The 21,818-nt window shown below is 41.3% G+C and overlaps 1 protein-coding gene across 1 annotated transcript; it reads right to left on the reverse strand.

The window, feature by feature from the left end:
• Window positions 1-1,948: 1,948 nt before the first annotated feature.
• LIX1L (limb and CNS expressed 1 like) lies at window positions 1,949-20,548 on the reverse strand. The gene is made up of 6 exons (XM_010999709.3): window positions 20,148-20,548; window positions 12,222-12,385; window positions 9,613-9,753; window positions 4,942-5,037; window positions 4,488-4,565; window positions 1,949-4,152 (listed from the first exon to the last, which is right to left on the reverse strand). Exons 1-6 carry the CDS (start codon window positions 20,437-20,439, stop codon window positions 3,910-3,912), a joined length of 1,014 nt encoding a protein of 337 aa, XP_010998011.3. The 5' UTR covers window positions 20,440-20,548; the 3' UTR covers window positions 1,949-3,909.
• Between the last annotated feature and the right edge of the window lie 1,270 nt (window positions 20,549-21,818).

Here is a 21,818-nt window from a genome sequence, read left to right on the forward strand (position 1 = left end):
CTTTGAACAAAATAGGAGCTTTAGCTTCTCTGAGGATGGTACAAATATTTAACATTTAAAAACCTAGGAGTTGAGGCAAAACCCATGTTGCCCCCACATTCTGGAATCTACATAGACCTTAAACAATAGTGGACTGTGGGTTTATTTATTAATGTTAAAGTCAAACAGTTATGAATGTCGATATGTGTGTCTAATATTTTAAGAGGTGCTGGCAGAACGGGGAAATTCCTGTGTTGTCAACAGTCACTTTATAATTACATTAGGAAAGTGATCATTGCCATAGCACAAAGTTCTATGGCGGAACAAAGAAAATTTCTAATAGGACTGGAAGTAAGGAGAGTGCATGTAAGGGGGGCCCTCCATTTGAACTAGGACTTTAAGGTTGGGTAGTTTTACAGGGAAAGCAGTTGTACTGAGACTTAGATACATCTGTTCTCTGCAGTAGGTACTGTGGTCTTTGGAAAAATGAGTTGGTTACATCTCTACTGAAAATCCTCCCTTGACTTACTTTTGCACTTAGAATGAAAAAGTTCAGGCTCACACAGCCTGCTCTGCCTCTCTCCCACCTCTTCCACCACCATTCTTCCCTCTCACCCATTAAACTCTCCCTATACTTTCTCTCAGCTATGTTGTACTCCTTCCCATCTAAGGACTTTTGCAAATCTCTGTCCCTGATCCTCTCACTCCAGCTCTTGGGGTCTTCACTCTTATTTCCTTCACAGGATTTAAACTCAAAGCTTTAATTACCTTGCTTACTTTCTGACTTGTTTATTGTCTATTTTGACTTGTTTATTGTTTATTGTCAGAATGGCAAGAAACTCTGTATTCCTGATGCTCTATAACTAGGAAATAAAGCTGGAAGTATAGTTTATGGTCAAACTGTACGCCATGCTAAGGATTTTGGAACTTACCCTGTAGGCAAGAAATGTTTCTAGTTCAATATTTTAGTACTCATAATTTTTAATGTTTGCAAATAGCCCCCACACTATTTTTGGTTCTTATTTTTCCTTAAATAGACTGGCATTTTAAAAAGTTTACACTAAGTTTAAATATCACTGCCATAAATGGAAAAAAAATTTTTTCTATTACAAACTCAGATTAAAACATAACTAGAAAAAATAAAAATGTTTCCCCATCTACCACCTAAAGTCATCTCAGGTAACACCAAGGGTTCACATATAAACCTTTGGGAAGTGCTGCCAAAGGTAAAGATAGCTAAGTGATGGTTTAAGCAAGGGATTGGTACAGCTATAAGTATTTTAGAAAGAAATCTGATAGGAGTGTGGAGGATGTTAAGAATGAAGGTAGAGACTAGTTAGGAAAAGACTGCTGTGGTCCAGCTCAGAGGTGAAAAAGGACTGAACTAAGAGAGTAGATATGGACAAAGCAGGTTAGGAAGTTTATATAGGAGGTAAACTCAACAGTAAGTGACTGATTAGATGATATTAGGGGAGAATTGAGGATGAATCTGAGGTTCTAGCTTAGATAACTGGGCAGATAATTTCAATAACAGATCTGGGGAGTCAAAGAGGAGCATGTATGGAGAAAAGGATTTTATTTTAGTTATGTAAGTTCAAAGAGCTTGTGTCATCCGGGTGGTAATGTTCAGTGTGTGGAAATATAGATGTAAGAGCTCAGGAGAAAAACAGAAAAGCTCAAAACAGGTTGGGATGGAAGAAATAGGTTTGAGAATTGTGTGTATGATAGCGTTTAAGCCACCTTTGTGGGTGAGATTGCCAGCAGAAGTGGGGAGAGCTTGAGGAGAAAGTGCCAAGGACAAAATCCAAGCTCCTCAAATGTCTGGAGAAGGGGAAACGGAATACCCTCCCCTGGTAGTACAACCTTATTTCTACCACCCCAAAAATACTCATAGGAGTTCTTTTTAAGTGTATATATGTAAGAGAAAGTATCCTCTGATACATAAGTCTCAAGAAAGAGTCAGTCTGGCTTACTAGACAAAAATTTATTTTTAATTGTATTAAATTGTACATATAAAATACAAAGAAAGTACTAAAAAGGTAAGTAAAACTTTAACACCAGAAGTGGACAGATACGGGAACAATTTTTCTCAAGTTCTTTGGGCTCTTACTGGTAGATATTTGAGAAAAATAATCCAGGGGGTGCAAGGACAAATTCTTCCCACAACTCACATGCCTTAACACTTCCCAGAGAAAAGAGCACAGGAGAAAAGAGGGTTTATGATTTCTGGATTATAAGTATCCATAAAGACTGAATAGACACACGTCTTATTTAATGTAGGAGCCTCTGCTCAAACCCTACATTTGCTTCATGGAATACAGAGATGGGGCTTGGAGAATTCAAGGACATCTCTTTCAAGCACTAATACAATTGCTGCTAGATTCCTTACCTCTGATCCCACAAGTACTGGTCACCAAGATGATTTCAAAAGTAAGAAAGCTAACTTTCATCTTTTCCCTATCTGATCCAAAACAGCAAATTGTAGCATGTTTCCTAACCTATCTCTAAAAGCAAAGTGCATAATTGTTAAATGGGAAGTGCAACTGCAGGAGCATTGAGTTTCTCAAACTCAGTTTAGAAAGTGCATTGAACTATAACACAGCATAAAGGAGATTACAGAAAAAAGGGGGAAATATATTTTAGAGAGACCCACAAAAAAACTTCCCAAAGGGAAATGCTTTCGCTGTACTCCAGATCATTTCTGTCCTATTTCCCCTAGGAAAGAGGTGGGGGAAGAGAACAGTATTAAAAACACAAGCAGCTGATCAATGATTCTCTTTCCTTTCCTGTAGTCTCTCAAGGTTCCAATAAGGAAGTGCCATAATGCCAAAGTCTCATCTAATTTTCCTGATCAGCTCATGCTCTAATAATCAAAGGAAAGGAAGAGGAAAGAAAAGAGAGAAAACATGAATCTAAGGTATGTACATCCAAGGTAGTAAACAGCAGCAACTTCGTGGGAATAGGAGGGACATGGCCCTCACCAAATTGGACAGATACTGTTTCCAAAGGGCAAAATGATGAGAGGAGAGAGAGGAGGGAAACATGTTTTACCTTCTACCAATCTTTGCAGGCAGGAATGTCTAAAGACAGGGTTTGACTAAGGTAAGGAGGGGAGGAGGAATGAAAAGGGAAAACTGAAGATAAGCGGCTTCAATCCTGACCCCTTCAGCAGAGCACATCTGGAGACCTGGACTGCTGGTGTGGTACCTGTGCCCCAGAAGCAGCATTACGTGATAAACCCCTACAGGTTGTATTTATAAGTCTTCTCTTATTCCTGGGCAGTTTCTCAGCAATAATTTTAAAAATAAGAAACCAGATCTTCACTTCCTTCTAAATAATAAAGTAAGGAAAGCCTCAAAATGAAGTACCATCTGGAGGCAGAGGAGGAGTAAGGTGGTGGGGGGAGGGGGGAGAGGGTGGTGTAGGCTATGAAATATCTGGTTACTGGAGGAACAGCTTGGTACCACATAGGCCCAGCTTAAGATAAGCCAAAGCCAAAGTCTTCATTTTCATGCCCCATTGGGTCCAAGAGAAAGGAAGAATGAGGGTTAGGGTGGGGCACACAGTCCTTATTCAAGCTCCCTGTTATTTGAAAAGAAGGAAACATGAACACAGTCAATCATTTTGCGCTGTTAAAATGACTACAGAGTTACTGGGAGTGTAAGAGCCAACAAAGCTCCAAAGACAGCCTGCTCTGTTTGTCAAGCGACACGGAGATGTTTCAAATGCAACTACATCCCAAAACTAGAAGTAAGAAAAATGATCTCTTAGCAAATAGGAATCCAAGTGTAGAATTTATACATACATACACATATATATTCTGTATTTTAAAGTATAAAGTTGAGAAAGTATGTACAGGAATCACACTAAGTTTTAGAAAGGACATATAAAAAAGGGCCTGGGGAGGATGGGGCGTATGTGGGTGGATGCCTAGCAGTTGGAAGAATGCATATTGCCCAACTGCCCAGCAGCCAGCATAAGAATATCTTTCTTCTCCTTGTGGAAGCGCAGCTCCTTGCCTGCCAGCCGAGCTTCGTCCAGTTCCCGCTCAGTAGAGGCCAGCTCTCTAGACAGTGCTCCTGGCACACTCTGCTCCCGGCTCACCCAGTCCAGTGCCATTTGGTGGCGAATGTCGTCATCTAGGGCCCGGTGTGAATAATGAGCCAGTACTTCCTGGAGGGCGAGAGGAATGTGAAAGTCACTGACAAAATAAAGGTTCCCACCACATTGACCCAACTGGGACTAGGAACTCCCAGCCTTTGAGTCCTAACTGGAGTCAGCACTTGAGTCCTCTGAGGAGATTCTTAAAGGAAACTTCCTGGTGGGAGAAGCAAGGCAGGTAAAAGAATCACAGTTAAGGTTTAAATAGGAAAGATTACAAGGATGAAGAGGGCACCCTAAGTAAGGCTTTCAGTATTCACAATCTGGTAGGCCTGTGTATTTCTAACACGACAGTCACCTCAGAATTGTCCTTCTGCCAGACTCCCCTCCCCCACAGGGACTCTCACCTGCCGAGAGCACTGTCTTTCCCTCATGGCCTTAAGGCTGCCATTCCAGTGCAGCAGTTGAAAAACTGTCATCAGCTCCTGGAAGAAGAAAATATTCAGTGCTGGGATACTGGGAGGCTGCGTCAGAATTACAGGCAAAAATGTATTTGTGGAAACATCTCATACCAACTCTGATATGTCCCTGGGGGAAGGAAGATATTTACATTTTGAAAAATATTCTCATAACTTTCTCTCCTTTCCTTTCCAACTGAGTGTTAGTGAGTTAGGGATTAGTAGGAGGTGTGTGTGTGTGTGTGTCTGTGTGTGTGTATAGACAGCCAGACAAATAGTACATATATATTGTGTTATATATAGTACAATATATAGTGTATATATATATACACACATATATGTGTGTATACGCAGGCTGACCCATGTTATTAGAGCCAGGGGAGTGGGAGGAATAGTATAATACCTGGAACTCCAACATTGACTTGCCCTTGTTGGATTCCAACATGAATCGGAAGGCACCAATCCCTGTATTTGGGTTGTCAGCTTCCTCCCTGTTGCCCTGGTAACAGAGGAAAGGAAAAGACAAATAGATTTTCAGTCAGGATTATCACCTCAAGCAGCACTGTCCAAGAGAAATATAATGCAAGCCACATGTTTCATTTAGTTGCCACATTACAGTAAAACTAAACAATAAGTATTAATTTTAATAGCATATTTTATTTAACCCAGTATACTCAAAATATTATTTCAACTATAATTAGTATAAAACTTATTAATGAAACATTCTTTTTCTTGTACTAAGTTTTCAAAATCTGGTGTCTCTTTCATGCTTACAGCACATCTCTGTTCCTACTAGCCACATGTCAAGTGCTCAGTAGCTACATGTGGCTAGTGGCTATTCTGCTGGTCAGCACAGTCCTAAAGGACTCGGAAGTCATCATACATTTTAACTTGAGTGATAGAGGAAGGTCAGGCTGATTTTCCCTGTTTTACAAAGGGGGAACACTGAGACATAGAGAAAAGTCCTGATTTACCCAAAATAACAGAGTGAGTTCAGCATACAGGACTGGACTAGCCTAGAGGACAACTGGCAAATGCATTTTAAAGGGAGACAGTATGAGTCATAAGCATGGCAAATTCTGGGTGGCAGTTTGGCCTCCTGGACACTTGCCTCCTGTGTCTTCTATTGGTGACATGACCTGCAGGGGTAAAACTAAGACATACTATCCTATCTGCAAGCCTAGTATATGCAAAAAACAATGCAGTGTAGAAGGTAAGAGCATAGCCTGGAGCTCCTACCAGTCTTGTGGCCTTGGTGAAGTCACTTAACCTGTCTGTTCCTCAGTTTCCTTTTCTGTAAAATGAGAATAATCATAGGTCTACCTTATAGGATGTTTTAAGAATTAGAGATTTTTTAAAGTTTATAAAGGGATAAATGTAGTCTAACAATTCCAGCCAATATAAAATGTGGGTGTATCATTGTATTGGACTTGGTGTCCAGTTACACAGTCCAAATCCAGGCTCGTACCGGTTCTGGTTTGGTGCTATTTGGTGGTGGTTTCATATTGCTGGAGATAATTTCAGATCCTGGGGCTCTCTTGGACTTCCAAAATAAGGGCACCTCCTGGCTTATTGGTGACCCTTTTGTCAACCTGATCTAGAAAAATGAGGCCAGGAGACTGCTGGGAACGCAGGAACCCAACTTTCTCCTCCTGCTTCCCGAGAGGTTTCCTGGTTGTTCCAGCCAGTTCCACGCTCCCCCCTCCCCTCAACCCCATGCCACCTCCCAAGATAAGAACTTTATTCTGCTCTCTTTGAGCAAGGAGACTGAGTAGAGGTCAGGAGCCAGCAAGTTATATCCAAATTCAGTTTATCGTGGGATTTTCTTGTATATGTATCACAGATAAAATAATGCCAGGCACTTAGTAAGTACACCATAAGTGCTAGTTGTTTATTATTATTATTATTATTATTATTATTATTATTATTATTATTATTATTATTATTATTATTATTATTATTATTAATTTTCACAGTGCTAGAATCAATGAGAAGTCAGAACTACTCGAAATGAACCCATTTTGTTTTGTGGCTCATGAGAAACAATCATGCCACATGTAGTCAATCTTTGTGGCAAAGCAAAAATCACAAAATTTCTATTTAGAAGTAAAAAGCTGGAAGGAGGAAGGAAAAAGGTAGTAATTTTCATTATTAGGATTTAGAGCTCTGACGCAAGCAGCTGTTTTCATTTTTGTCTATAATTATTGAATGTGATACCTTACTTAGTACCTCCAAACGTTTCCATGGTATGGCACATAGAAAATTATGATCCTATCTGCACAGCCAGCTGGAGGATACAGAGCAGGCTGCGGGGCAGAGGAGTCCATCTGCCCCAGGCCTTGCTCAGATCCCTGAGAGTTGAGGGGATCAATATCATGGCACATCTGTAACCTACTTGGGGTACAACACAGTGGCTTGATCCACCATTGGGAACTTCTGCCTCATATGACACTTCTACACCTAACAAGATTATAAATGAACTCTATTCATTGAATAAGCATTTAATCACAGAATACTTGGTTAGTGGTAGGAACATCAGAATATAATTAGAAAGGAATTAGAATTAATTTTAATTTAACCTACTTATTTTACAAACGAGGAAACTCAGACCCACAGAGGCTAAATGATTTGTCAAAAGACATAATACAATACAGTGTCAGATTCAGGACTTTTCAAGAACAGAAGCTTAAAGCAAAGAATGTGGACATTATACTTTACCCATGGCTAAGACCAAATGAAAATTGTTATTCTGCTGAATGGGAATTCCACTGGTATATTAATGAGAAATCCACTAAGTTCTCAATTTTGAGGGTTAATTATAAAAAAATAATAGTTTACATTATTTTTCTTAAATACTTTGTAGTAGACACTGCTGTGACCTACCCACCATCTGCTTCCTTCTTTCTTACTATAGAACCTTAATCTTGTTCTAGTGCCTAGTCATCTCCAAATTGCCTCAGAGAAGAGCGATTTTATCCTAACTCCAGTGAGTAAATCCTAATTCCTTTTGCCTGTACTGGTTTTTAAGGTGAGAATTCTGGGCTTTGGGTGGTAGAGAGGAGATCTGCTGGAGAGCTTCTGGGAAAAGATTCCATACTACTAAAGAGATGATTGAAAAGATGATCTCTTTCTGTCTCCGGATGTAGTTGTATCTGTATTTAACACCTGCAATTCTGTAGCTGTCTTGCACCCTGAAGGGGGTCAGCCCAAAGGCAAAGCCAGTACCTAGAGCGTGGCTGAGTGGAGAGATGGAAAGAATTTGGGCCAGTAGATGATGGCATTTTTGATCCACGGAATCATCCAGCCCTGAAATCTGCTCTACTTCTGGACTTCCTGTCATGATAATAAATTTCCTTCCTTCATTTATTAAGTCAACTTGATGTGAGATTTTCTATTACTTGCATGCAGAAGCATCTAAAAAGATAACATGTGCTAAGTGCTGGAATATATTCTCTTTTCTCCAATGATAGGTATAACTGTTATCCTATTTTACAGGTGAGTAAACTGAGACAGATTAAGTAACTTGCTCAAAGTCACATAAGAAGTAGAACCATAACGCTATGAACTCATCTACAAAACAGAAACAGACTCGCAGACATAGTAAACAATCTTATGGTTACTGGGGAAAGGCGGTGGGAAGGGATAAATTTGGGATTTTGAGATTTACAAATTTTAGGCACTACATATAAAAATAGATTTTAAAAAAGTTTCTTCTGTATAGCACAGGGAACTATGTTCAATATCTTGTAATAACCTTTAATGAAAAAATATGAAAACGAATATATGTATGTATATGCATGACTGGAACATTGTGCTGTGCACCAGAGATAGACACATTGTAACTGACCATAATTCAAGCCAAAAAAAAAGTAGAACCATAATTTCAAAACAATGAATTCAGAGTCCATGCTCATAAACACTGCTTTCTATAATCCAAACTACTGTTCCATTGTATAATACATTAGGTGATTTAAGGGTGAAAAATATACTTTCTTGATTTGAATTAATTTGATTAATATAAAAATGTTTTTATTTCCTGCAGATACTGCTGACTGGGGCAAAGAGTAAAAGGGGAAAAGCAGGTGGCTCTTAGGTAACAGAGGGACTATGATTCAAAGTGTAAAACACTCATCTACAAACAGGTGACTGAAGCAGTTTAATATATGTAATTACATCTTAAATACAAAGAAAACAGACACAGAAAACTGGTCCGACTTTATCTCCCCATCGGTGATCTTGTGTGGAGGGAAGAAGAAGGCAGTGCTAATTTCTACGCTGTCCCTCTAGACTAGAAAAGCCTGTCAATCGACCTGGGTCCCAGCCACCACTTTACCATCTGCAGGCTGTTTCACTTGAGGCAAAAGTTCACTTCTGTGTTTTTAGTTTCCTCATCTGTAAAATAGCAATAATCATAGTACTTACACCTCATGGGATTATTGTAAAGATCAAATGAGATAAAATACATATAAATCCTCTAGAATAGTCCCTGGCACAAAATAAATACTCAGTTAGGATTAGCTATGGTCATGTCATCATCATTAGCATTTGAAAGAACAGATCTTCTTTTTACAGAGAGTAAATAAATCATCTTCCCCATTCCTAGAAACGTAAAAAGGCAAGATATTGTATTTTTTTAATTCTTTATTAATAAGATGAAGTAATGCAGGCAGGAATCAAGTGACAATAAAAACAGTCATATAAAAAAAAGGAACGGTAAAGGAAGAAGGGACTCAAGTCTTAAACCAAAATTAGGAAACACAAAATTCAAGCTCAATTATTATTTGGTAATACCTCTAAAGTTCTATAAATCTTGAAATAAAGGTTTCTAGATATCAAAGAGATACGATGAAAGATACAAAATAACAGCAAAAACATAAACGCATATATAGAATTAGAGACTGAGACATGTGGAGCATGTAATACGGAAGACTGACAGAAAATAAAGAAAGAACAGAAATGTAGACAGGAAAGAAAACCAAGAGTTCACGCTCTGTTTCCTGGTAATATGTAAGACTTCCCAACCTGCCAGCTCTCCCACGCCCACTCTCCTTCCTTCCAACTCCAAGCAACTTACATTGAAAGATGCCAGGGCCTCAGAGACACTCTTCTCAATGAACTCATCAGTGATTCTTCGGGAAGGATGTTCATTAAACACAGAATTCATTAGTGCAATCTTTGCAGCACTCCGCCGGGCTTCAGCTTTTGTGGGGCAAAACTGGGCAGGGGAGAGAGAGAAAATATGTGTACGTGTGTGTCTGAGAGAGAGGAAGAAAAAATGGGAGGGAAACACTTGGGATAGAAAACACTTGGATACTCTGGATAAATCAGTTTGCTCAACACACTCTCCAAAGTTTTTATTGTAAAATGGATGGGACATTTGGTAACATAAATTTGATTCAACATCCTGAAGTCATTAAGGAACTGGAGACAGCTGCAGCTCATACCAAACTGAATGCAGAATGAAGACCGCTGAAGTCAGCATATAATCACTGGATATGAAAAGTACCCCTGTTTAAACTGTCAACAGAATTAATTACTCAAAAGCCAGATTCTGTCCAGTCTGTTAGAAATATCTACCTTGTTCTCTTTTTCTGCAGATGGGCAAGATCTTTTTTATCCTAAGATTAGAACAAATTTGTGTCTGAGCTGCTTCTGCAGGGCAGACCTCTAAGCTCTATCAGAAGCACCCATCTAGAATTCTTGGACTTTACTTTTAGTTGTGTGCAGGCAGTTCCCCCAGTAATGCAGTGAGCTAAGGAGCTATCCCTGAACAGAGTCTATGGTCTGAGGAAGGATTTTATAGTCTTTTTTTCCCCACCAGTGGAAGCAAAGAGGAAAGAGGTGGCTAGGAAAAAGGAAAGCTGACCCAAGGAAAACAAGAAAAAATTTTAAAATTAATTCATGTTTTTACATTGTATCCAACATAGGTATCATAAAACAGGTCTGATTTTCAGACGTCTTGAATCACACCGCTTCAGATCCCTAGCCACCTTTATAATTCATCTTTACTGGCTGCCTCCAAGGCCTCTGTGCCCTTTGTCATTTATGATTAGGATTAGAGAAAAGGAAGAAAGTGATGTCATAGTTTTAAAAAGTAGACAAGGATATGTTTGCTACTTAACCATCCTTAGTATCAATAATCCCCGGTTTCCTTTAGCTGACAGGTCCCTCTGAGACAGCGTACAGGGCTTGGTGCATTAACCCTAAGTATTCTTGCTTCTTTAATGTCTCTGTTTCTACTCCTCTCTGTTTATTAGCCTGCTGCCCATTCTACTGTATAGTGCTCTTTCTGAAAAGTCACCTGTGAAGAAAACCACCAGGAGAAGTTTCACCTGCAAAGTTGATATGAAGGATACAAGCTAAAAGGGGCCAAGATAGATAATTCTTCCCTTTCAGGAAATAATGGAATCAAATTACTGTAATAGTCTAGTTGGACATCACCATAAAATGATCAAATCCTTATTCAACAGTATGATGAGGTGGGAGAAGGACAGAAAGATCTTATCTTCCACAAGAAAAAGATAAACATTAGTCATCATCATGGTCATAAAATTGTATTTCTGAAATGGGTGGGGTTCTGAGAGAAAAAGCTGGTCACCTGACTTGAAATGAAGCTTTCTTACGACTGTTTCTGTTTGAGGCAAGAACTGAGCTGCAATGGTACTCATTCATGCAACAGATGTACTAAGTACCTGTTCCGTGATGGGCACTGAGTTTGGTGGTAGGGATTTAAACTGAACAAGAAGACAGACGCTCTCTCTGCCTCTGCAGAGCACAGTCAACCAGGAGAGAGAAACAGTCAGTTATGGTATGTTGTGGTAAGTGATCTGATAGCAGACATTGAAGGCGCTGTGGGTGCACGTAGCAGGGGGTACACCTTTGTCTAAGGGTTATACAAACCATATGGAAAACAGAACATAAGTGTCTGGTCTCCTCTCTAACGTCCTTTGCAGGTTCTAAGTCGACATTTCAGAAGATTACCTTCCTGTCTACAATGTGAAAAATCCACTTTGATGATAATATTTATACTAGTCGAATTTCTCATTATCCTATGATAGCATCACCTCTGTTCATCATCAAATATTAACAGGTCTCCCATAGACTTGTAGAATGCTAGTACTGCAAATACTGGTTAGAAATCATCTCATCTATCTCCTTCATGTTATAGATGGGGAAACTGAGGCCCAGCGAAATTATCCGATTTGCCCTGCTGGCAGTCAGGGGAATGAGAATTTAGATCTCCTAATTCTTAGATGAGTACTACTCCCACCATATATAGTCCCTCTCCTTTGATCTCTTAGAGAACTCAAATATTGCTTTCCTTAGTCATAGCCTATGAAAAAGTACTGAGGGCAAAGAATTTTATTCTGTGTTCTCAAAAAGAGATAGCAGGAAGTTGGAAAGCCAGATCAGAATATGAGTTAGGTGCTAGCCGTCTGCTTTTCTTTCAGCCTGCAAAAACTCAAACCCACTTTGAATTGGAGCATGGTTAAAAGAAAAGCATGTTACTGAGGTTCTTTTGTGGTCACATGAGCCTCAGATGTTTATCGGAATGATTTTCCCAGAACTGGTTCAAGTCTTTAAATCTGTGATTTTAGACAGTGACTTATGGCCAAGTGATAGAGAAAGCCATTACTAGCACATAAGCCTTTACCTTTGCTACTGCTGCCTCACAGCTCTTACCTGGAAACTCCCAAAGCAACTTCCCCCAGGCAGGGTGACATAGCAGACATAGGGAGGGCTGCTGGAGGGAACCATCTCATAAACCACCAGAGCCCCATTCTTCAAGTCCGCCCCGCGGGACTGCTTCATTTGCCAGAATTCCTGAAGCGCCTCCACCACATTCACTACAAAAAGAGAAGTGGTTAAGTTCAGCAGTGAGAACGCTTCCAAGTGGTGCTGTGCTTCAGTTCGGTACCTGTAACATGTGCTTACATTAAAAGTCCACCCGCTTAGTTCCCTACCCATCACCAGTAACATTTAAATTAATAAGCCTAGGCTGTGATTAAGTCTGTTTGCATAGGAAGACCAGAGTAGGCCTGCCCTCCCCAACCTCTCTAGTTCACATTTTGATTAGTCCTAGACATCAAAGGGGAGTAACTTCAATATAGGAGGCCAGAGCTTCCAAGGTCAGCATACCATTATCACTGCCTGATGAAGTACAAGTAGATTATTCCACGGTTGGTCAGCTGGCCTAGAACAGTAGTAACGATCACAATCATAAGTGCTAGTATCTGCTGAATACTTACTGAATGTGGTGCATTTTCTCTAAGTACTTTACCCATTTGATCACAACCACCTCATGAGGCAGGCAGTTTTATTATTTCCATTTTACAGATGAGGGAAATGACACATAGAGAGGTTAAATGACTTGACCAAGGATGTAACAGCTGGGAAGCAGCAGAGCAAGAATTCAAACCAGGCAGTCTTGGTTCCAGAGCCAATGTTCTTAACCTTTATGTGATATTGTCACTCACGGAAATACGGCTGTATTAGCCATCTTCCAGGCTATGCTTCCGGTGAGCAAACCCATGGCCTAGATTCCTTCTCCATCCTGCAATACTATGTGTATACTATATATATGAGAAAGATAGAGAGAGGGAGGGAGGAGGAGAGAAAGAGAGAGAAGAGAAGCGAGAAAGAGAATGAATTCCGAGGCTTTCCCTAAGCATGAACGATTTTTTGGAGGGAAACACTCTTCCACGGGTCTCTTGCACTTCTCTCCATCTTGCTAGGTGTGCCAAGATGTCAAGGCCCTGCCTGCTCTTTACTTGGGCCATTTCTCAGGATTGAGTTTGCAGCAAGAAACCTTGAGAGATAAGGTAATGCCTCCCTTTAGGACAAAGAATAAGCTTGTTTACTACTTGCTATAAAATGGCAGGTTCCCCAAGCTCAGTATTCCTCTCCTGTAATGCAACCCATGGCCCATGTAAGCATCACCTGAGCCCTCCACGTCAGACTTGGCAGGCAAAGGAAACCAATGCAAACAGGATGCTTCTGCTACTTGCTCTGCTGTAAGTAATAAAGCCCTTTGTCTCTGACTCAGAAGTTTCTTGACTTCTGCCAGCATCCATGAAACAATAAACAGCTAACTGATTAGTGGTAAATAGGGTGAAATCAAACTCCAGACTTGACACTGTATTCCAGAACAGTTCTCCTCATCCCCCAATACTTGGATTCAGTTATTTCACAAAATGTATTGAGTGTCTACTCTGTGCCAGATTATGTGCTGGATGCTAGGCTACGAAAGTGAGCAAAGCCATACTCTGTTGCTTTTCCTGTGTAGCTTTCAGTCTAAACTGATCAAACCCAGGACCTTGTGCATGCTAAGCACATGCTCTACCACTTGAGCTACACCCTCTGCAACTCTGACAAGGTGAAACTTAAGCTCAGATATAAGTATGGATTCATTTGGCAAAAAGGTGAGAGAAGGATGCTCTGAGCAGAAAGAACAGCATGTACAAAAGCTCTGTAGCAGCAGGGAACATGGTGAATAAAGGGACTAGTGTGGCTAGAAGAAAGAGAGTGAGGGGTAGTATAATGCAAAACGAAGTTACAAAAAGAAGCAGGGACCAGATCAGGTCAGAGCTGGTGGGTCATGTTAGAATATTGGCTTTATCCCAAGGGCAATGGGAAGCTACAGAAGGGGTTTAAAGGAAAAGAGGGATGAGGTCAGTTTGCCTTCGGAAAGGATTGCTTTGACTCTAAGGTTCCAAACATTTCAAATGGCTTTAAAGCCTTATAATAATAAATTATCACACACATTCTCTAGTATCTTCCAACATGACTGCTCTCTACTCTTAGTTACAATATGAGCTCATTCGTTCTTTTATATCGCATTAGAAAACACCAAGATGGGACAGCCGTGCAATAGATTTATTCAGGAGGAAGTAGGAGGAGGGAGAGCCTTCAGACCATGTTCAAGGTCTGACACCCGTGGAAGGAGAGAAGAAAGGCAGGAAGTTTGGATATGAGAGTCTCAGACTGCAGCCCAGTTCCAAGAAAGCTTTGGCCAGGCCAGTGGGAAGTCCTCGAACTAAAGGAATCCCACATCTCACCAGGACGTGCCTGAGTTAGCGCTCCTGCTGCGCTTAGTCATTGACTGGGAGCAGTCTGCAGCATGTGTGGCCTCAGTGCAAATGTGGTGATGGACTCAGAGGGGACAGCATTTTAAGGCTGTCAGTGAGTTATGCTCCCTGCAGCAGGAGACACAAACAGCCCATTTCATGGCTGCCACACACACATTAAGCAAAAATTTGAGCACTTAATAGGTACATAGCTCTATTCTAGGCATTAGAGATGCAAAGATGGATAACAAACATTCCCTGCCAGGAAGGTGTTCAAAATCTAGTGGCCAATAATAACTCATCTCACCTGCTCTGCAACTGAAGCAAGCACTCCATGTACCAGAGTTTGCAAAGCAGCATACGCTCTTTTCTAATACCCTATATTTAACTGACTTTTTAAAATGTTCATTCTTCCATTAAAAGACAGCATGAAAAGGAAACTCTCTCTTTCTCACTCTTAGCTTTAGCAGGGGCTCTTCAAAAATCACTGCTGCCCAGAAAGCTTAGCCACCTTTGTTCTTTTCATTGAGATCTTTTCAGCCCCAGTTCCCTCTTTGAGACAATTTAGCACAACGTACTGGGTGACAGCTCTCCTGACAAGCAAACAATAGGGAGAATACTGAAATAAAGAAGAAGGGGAGGAGACTGCTATAATGGGGAAGGTCCTATTAAGAAGCATATGTCCATTCTATATCCAGTTAAATCCCTTCTGGCTCAAGAGTACAGGACCATTTTCTAATGATTACTGAAAGCCAAAGGAAATAGGAAGTCTTATTTCAGAAATGTGAGTATGAAATGAGAAACTGGGCAAAGTGATCAGGAAAAAAAAAAAACAATTAACTGTGATCTGCATTTGAAAATGCTCACAGACTCATTCATTTCTAGAGCTGAAAGGGATTCTAGAGATCAACTAGCCCCAATTCAGGCTAAGGAAAGGCAAATGACTTGGTTGAGGTCACATAGCTGTGGCAGAGTTGGGGCATGAATGTAGATATTCTGATGCTAATGTTACTTGGGAATCTTAGCCCAGGGTCCAAGGTCCAGTTCATGGTTGAGCTTCCTGGGGTTCACAAGCCCCCTAAAACTTTAAGTAAAATTATGCCTCTGTGTGTGTGTGTGCGCGTGTGTGCGCACATGCGAGTATTTATGTGTATGTGTAAGGAAGGTGCTCATAGTGCTTCTCAGATTTTCAGTGAGACACAATAGATATAATGGGTTAGTTAAGGATGGTTAAAGGACAGAGAAGTAGGAGGGTAGCAATTACTGAGACATACACAACTGACAGCTACCACTGGGTTTAGGAAGTCACTGATGGATGCTGGGCTAAAAGGGACAAGAAAGACCAAGATAGGAATATTTAAGTGCTTGTACCATAATGCTGAACAACAAGAAAGAATAGTTTTGGGTTTTCCCTTAGGAGATAAAATATTAGATGAACGTCTAAGTAGTAAGAGAGACAGACTGTATATCCACCAGAGTAAAAACATTAAAATAACACAATAAACTACAATAAAAATTTTATAAAAATAAATACAGTTTTGTGGTAGGGCAGCATGGATAGACAGATAATAAATATAATGAAATTGAGAGGTGAGTGAGAAGGTTCTCCCCGATCATACCGGATGGTGAGAATAGGCTGGACTGGCATAATTCACATTATTATTAAGATAGGGAATCTGATTAACAATATTTCATCTAACATTTCTATTTCAGTTTGTAGAAGGTACCCCTGAATAGCCCACAGTGCTATTCAGTGTTATAGATTCTGGAAGGGAGGGATTGCAAAGTGACAGTGACTTTGGGAGAGGACTAGGATAGGCTGAATAATGCACCCTGAGATATCCAGGTCCTAATCCTTGGAACCTGTGAGTGTTACCTTATGTGGCAGACTTCGCAGGTGTGATTAAGTTAGGGATCTTGAGATTGAGAAATTATAGTGGATTATCTGGGTGAGCCCTAAATGCAGTCACAGATGTCCTTAGGGAAGGAGACTGGATGTAACACAGGAGAGGAGAAAGTTTGAACATGGAGGCAGAGGTTGGGGTGATGCAGTCACAAGCCAAGGAATGCTGGCAGTCACCAGCAGCTGGAAGAGGCAAAGAAACACTCTCCCCAGAGCCTCTGGAGTGAGCACAGACCTGGTGACTTTGGCCCAATGATACTGATTTTGGACTTCTGTTGTTTCCAGCCACCAAGTTTGTGATAATTTGTTAGAGGAGCCACAGGAAACTAATAGAGGGTCTAATGCAACATTCCAAAAATTGGAAATATTCAGATCAATCATTTTAACTCTACAGTCACGTACAACACAGAAACTGTCTGTAGTTCTGAGGAAAAGGAACAACTAAACAGAAAATATCATGTAAGATTCATTTGTTCAACCCAGTGGAGTAGCCAGGCAGAATTTCCAATCATGTGACCAGATTGTGATATAAAAGGACAGCAATAATTTTTAAAAAGATAGGTTTGAAGAGGGCAACACAGAAGTTACAGAGCAAGGAAAGTGACTTGGTCATTCAGTCAATTGTGCCAGCTTAGAGATTGCCAGCTGTCAACCATCAGAAGGCAGGTCTATATGCCATGTGGGAAAAGGGGGCAAAGGAAATGGTAAGGTTAACAATCCCTATCAAATGCACAGTTTTCAAAGCATTTCCACATGCATAATAATAGCAACCATTCATCGAGTCCTAGCTAGGTGCTGCAGGCTTTACATTCATTATCTCATTTAATCCACACAAAACTATTAAGAGAGGTATTATAATACCCAGTTTTTACCAAAGGTGAACAAGTTAAGGAACAGGCTGCAGTGGCAGAACCAGGATTTAGAATCAATGTTTGCCTCCCAAACCAACCCTCTTTCTGTTGTACTATCCTCTTTTATTGCACACATGCTCTATAAAGTTGACTGTGAGCTCCAGGAAGATAGGGTCTGAGTATCTACCTGTCTTGTTCATCACTGCATCTGTGATCAATAAATATTTGTTGAATGAGTGAATGGAACAAATGAGGCCTAGAGAGACTAAGCAATTTATCCAAGATCACACAGCCACTACTTGGCAAGACCAGGTTCTCTGATTCCAAATCGTATACACATAAACTGATTAAGGTCCGACAGCATACTGAGCTATATGTGTATCTTGGGTTGGGACTAGGGGAAGAGATGTAGGACAAACAAGTGAAAAACAGAGGAATTGTTTTGTATAAATGCTGAGATCCTTCATGAGTGAAGGACAATCTAAAGACTACGCCTAGAAAAGGTCAATTTGGAGCAGTCAGGAAGAAGATGAAAGATGTGAACTGAAGATGATACGGTAAAGCATTACTGCATTGGGGAATGGTCTGTGAAAAGACTAAAGTAAATTGTATTCAGGGGAATAGAGCCAGCCCCCAAATACCATGCCATCAGTCACAAGGTTATGTGGGCACATGCCAATGGCAGCTTTGTCTATTAATTGAAGCAGAATAAGTGATTCCATGTGGTGAACGACTTCTGAGCCAAATCAGCAGAGATTCTGCTTCCCTGAAGCTGAACTATCTGCCAAACTCTCCCAAAGTACTGGCTGGACACCCAGACTGGAAATGAGAAACTCAAGAATAAAAGAAGGACTGTGGTGGGAGGTAGGGAGGTTGGAAGAGAAAATTGTTGGAAAGTCTAAATCCTGACTGATCTTTGTCAGTATAATCCCCTTATTCCCTCATCCTTTCTAAGGAAATGAAAAAGTTTTTACAGAATACTCAGTTTAGACCAGAGCCCCTCCAGGTAACACAGATAAGAAAAAGGGTATGCTCCTCTACAATATTAATAAACACCTGAAAGTTTCTCAGAAGAATTGTTCAGATTTAGGGTGACCACTCCTGGCTACTCCTATGCCCAGAGGCAAAAACCTTCCCTTGGTCTCAACTTAAAGAGACCCGAAACAACAGGACAATAGCTGATGGCAATTCCATTACATAGCCTTGTTAAATCTAGGAATTAAACTTGAAAAACAATTATATTCCCTCATGATGAACTTCAGGCTCATATGCATTTGTATTCCCAGCACCTAGCAAGATGCCTGCCCCATCGTAGGAGTTCAAATTATTGAAAAACAAAGGAAAATTTCTGGTAAATTTATCATTGGCATATATAACAAAATGAATCTAAAATCTGTTTTCATAGAAATCTCCGTGTTTACATTGTTAGGATTCAACAGTGGGAGAAAATAAGACATGTTCTTCTCAAAGAAATATGAACCAGTACATTTGAGAGAGTATTTGTCATTTTTTTAGTACCCATTATGTGTCAGGTGCAACATCTCACTTAGTCCACATCATAATTCTTGAGGAAACTGAAGCTCAGTGAGGTTAAGTGGCTTCCGCAAAGGCACAGCTGGCAAGTGACAGAGATTTAATCTGGGATTTAATCCAGACTTTTCTGACTCTAAAGCCTGTGTGTGCTCTTTTCACTACACTTTTTCAGGGAGGAAAAAAAAAGTCCTTACTATCTATATTGAAAGCCTCATAACCCTTTCCATGTATTATTGGTAAACTAGAAAGTTAAAAATGCAGTCACTTCCAGGTCAGGCAGGACCTGGCCAAGCAGAGAGAAGTGATGTCTCAGAAATTCCAGACCGGAATTCTGTATCTCACAGCCCTCACTATATATTCCTTGTTATACTATAGATCTGGAACTCAAACTCTGGAAATTCTGCACTGGTTAAACAAAAACAACAAAGAAAATCCTCACATCCCCCTTCTCAGAAACCCTAGAAATTAGGCATCTTTCAGATGAAGATTTCTAATGGAAGGGTTTCTGCCTGGCTCATTTCCACTGAATTTAACATTGAGAGAGCCAAGCCCTGGGATTTATCCTTAGTTCCTGGGCAAGGGCCAGGAAAACAGAGTCAGACAGAGAGGCTGGAGTCGTGAGGCTCCATACTAAAAAAGACACCAAAGTGAGGTGCTAAGTCACAGGAAGCTGGTGTGGACTCAATGGTATGGGTCCAGATTTACAAGCACCATTATAAGTGACTTGTGAAAGCACTGCCTAATTTCCCAGCAAATCTGAAGTTGCATTGGAAATTTCAGAGTGACATAAGTAAGAAAAGAATTTAAAAGTCAAGGTTAAGGAGATGGAGTAAATTAGCCGGAAGCCAGGAATTGCTGAGATCACAGAAGATTGAGAGGGTATGGTTGAGAAATGTCTTGGATCTGAGATAAAGGATAGGATCCCACACAATGGGGCCTGGTCCCCAAAAGGAGAAAGATGTTAAGGCATTAAGCTACAGGAGGAATTTCATTCCTGGAGAAAACATTGGGAAGAAAAGAGGGTTATATCTGTAAAAAAAAAGGATCCCTGGAGAATATAATAGTAACTCAATAAAGGGGAAGGGTGGGAGGCTTAAACATGAATATGAATGTATGTGTGTGTGTCCCAAAAGGAAATTCCCCAAAAGGAAATGCAATGTGAGGGCTCTGCGCCAGGAAAAGCGATCCAGAGGACTGTGGGAGCAAAACTCCCTTACAGAGGGTGTCCCGCAGGAGGCCAGACCCGCAGACTCACCTCGGCCATAGCCCTGCGTGTGCTTGGCGAAGCTCCTCACCACGGCCTCCACGGCCTCCCGCAGCACCGCGGGGCTGCCAGCAGCGCCGGGGGGCAGCGGCAGCCCCGCGGCCCCAGAAAGGAGCAGCGGCGGCGGGGGCGGGGCGGGGGGCGGGGGGGCCGGAGGGGGGCCCGCTGGGGGTGTGGCGGTGGCAGCCGCCGCCCCAGTCACCCCGGGCCGAAGCGCTCGCAGAGTGCCCCTTCCGCTGGTGCCCACTCCAGGCTGCAGCCGCTGGGCTCGCAAGGTCTCCATCCTGGCCGCCAGCGGAGTAGCGGCCCGGAGCCTGCCAGCCCGGCGAGCTAACGGTCCCAGCCACCCCCGCCAGCGAGCGCCCAGGGACTGAAGGAGCGGCCGGAGCCCAGCCGTCAGTCAAGCGGGGGCGGGGACCATACACGTCCTATGCCAATCACCGGCGAGGGGGCGGGAGCTGGCCTGCTGCAGTTCCGCCATAGGCCAGTTATTGAGGAGGGCGGAGGTTCTGAACAACCAATTGCAAAGAGAAAAAGTGATAACCCTCCATAGCGCAGAAGCTTAGGTTGGGCGCGTCTTTGGGAGTCCTGCGGAGAGTGCTAGAAAGCGGGTCAGACCCCTGGGGCGAGGTTTGGGGTCAAAAGATAGGCCTACGTGCAAGGCTGAGGGGAACTGTAGACCGGATGAGAGGATTCTCAGAGAGCCTTTGTCCCCGACCATTGCATTACATAAATATAGATGAGGAAAATGGTTCAGAGAAGTGATGTGACTTGTCCAAGATCACATGCAATCGGTGGTGGAGCTAAAGCAAGGAAAGATACTGACGTTTAATGAGCGTATACTTACTATATATCAGACACTAAACAATATACTGTAGTGCAGTTTAATTTAATAATCACAATCACTAACTAGATTTTCTTATTTTACAGATAAGGAAGCTGACTGAGAGGCTAGAAAAATTGCCCAAAATTAAACAGTCAGAAGATGGTAAAGGGGATTCAGACATAAATCTTCTGATTACCAACAGTTTTATTTTTTTCATTACACCACATCATTGGGTAATTTTCTGATTTCATATATTTTAAACTTGAGAGAGTAGGGAAGAGTAGAATGGGTTGCTCCCCTACCTCTCATTAGAGTAAGGAAGAGTTAGAATATAGGAAGAAAACCAGCAAGCTGAAAGGTCCACAGGGAAGATTAAGACAGGTACTTTTGTTCATCAAACCTGCCAGGCTGGGTTCCTCCAATTACTTCTACACAATTACACACACACACATTACACAGCCTTTGTCAGTTGACAATCATACCATTTTTACCTAGGTGAGGTTATAATAACTAATTCTCTCTCCCTTTGTCTCTCTCTCTCTGTCTCCAGATTTCTCTCTTTCTCTCTCTCCATCCTACAGTGGCTCAGAAATCAAAGATGGGGAAACGGAAGGCAGAAGTGGAAGAAAATGGATAAAATACACCTGGTAAGGTGACAGTTAAACCCCCAAGGAAAGACTGAGTGGTTAAGAAATAGGAAGCTTGAATGTATGTGTCTTCGTGTATGACTGAAGCATTATGCTGTATACCAGAAATTGACACATTATAAACTGACTATACTTAAATATATGTATATACACACAGACACACATTAAAAAAGAAATAGGAAGCTTGAA

The sequence above is a fragment of the Camelus dromedarius genome, chromosome 23, assembly GCF_036321535.1.
Source record: "Camelus dromedarius isolate mCamDro1 chromosome 23, mCamDro1.pat, whole genome shotgun sequence".
NCBI classification, from domain to species: Eukaryota; Metazoa; Chordata; class Mammalia; order Artiodactyla; family Camelidae; genus Camelus; species Camelus dromedarius.

Bases quoted from the DNA above. Each gene is read 5' to 3' on its own strand.
- LIX1L (XM_010999709.3), bottom strand. From the start codon at position 20,439: ATGGAGACCTTGCGAGCCCAGCGGCTGCAGCCTGGAGTGGGCACCAGC. The intron at 9,754-12,221 runs GTAAGAGCTGTG...TCCCCTGCCCAG, and splicing joins GTTGCTTTGGGAGTTTCCAG to TTTTGCCCCACAAAAGCTGA. The intron at 4,566-4,941 runs GTATTATACTAT...TTCTTCTTCCAG, and splicing joins AGTCAATGTTGGAGTTCCAG to GAGCTGATGACAGTTTTTCA.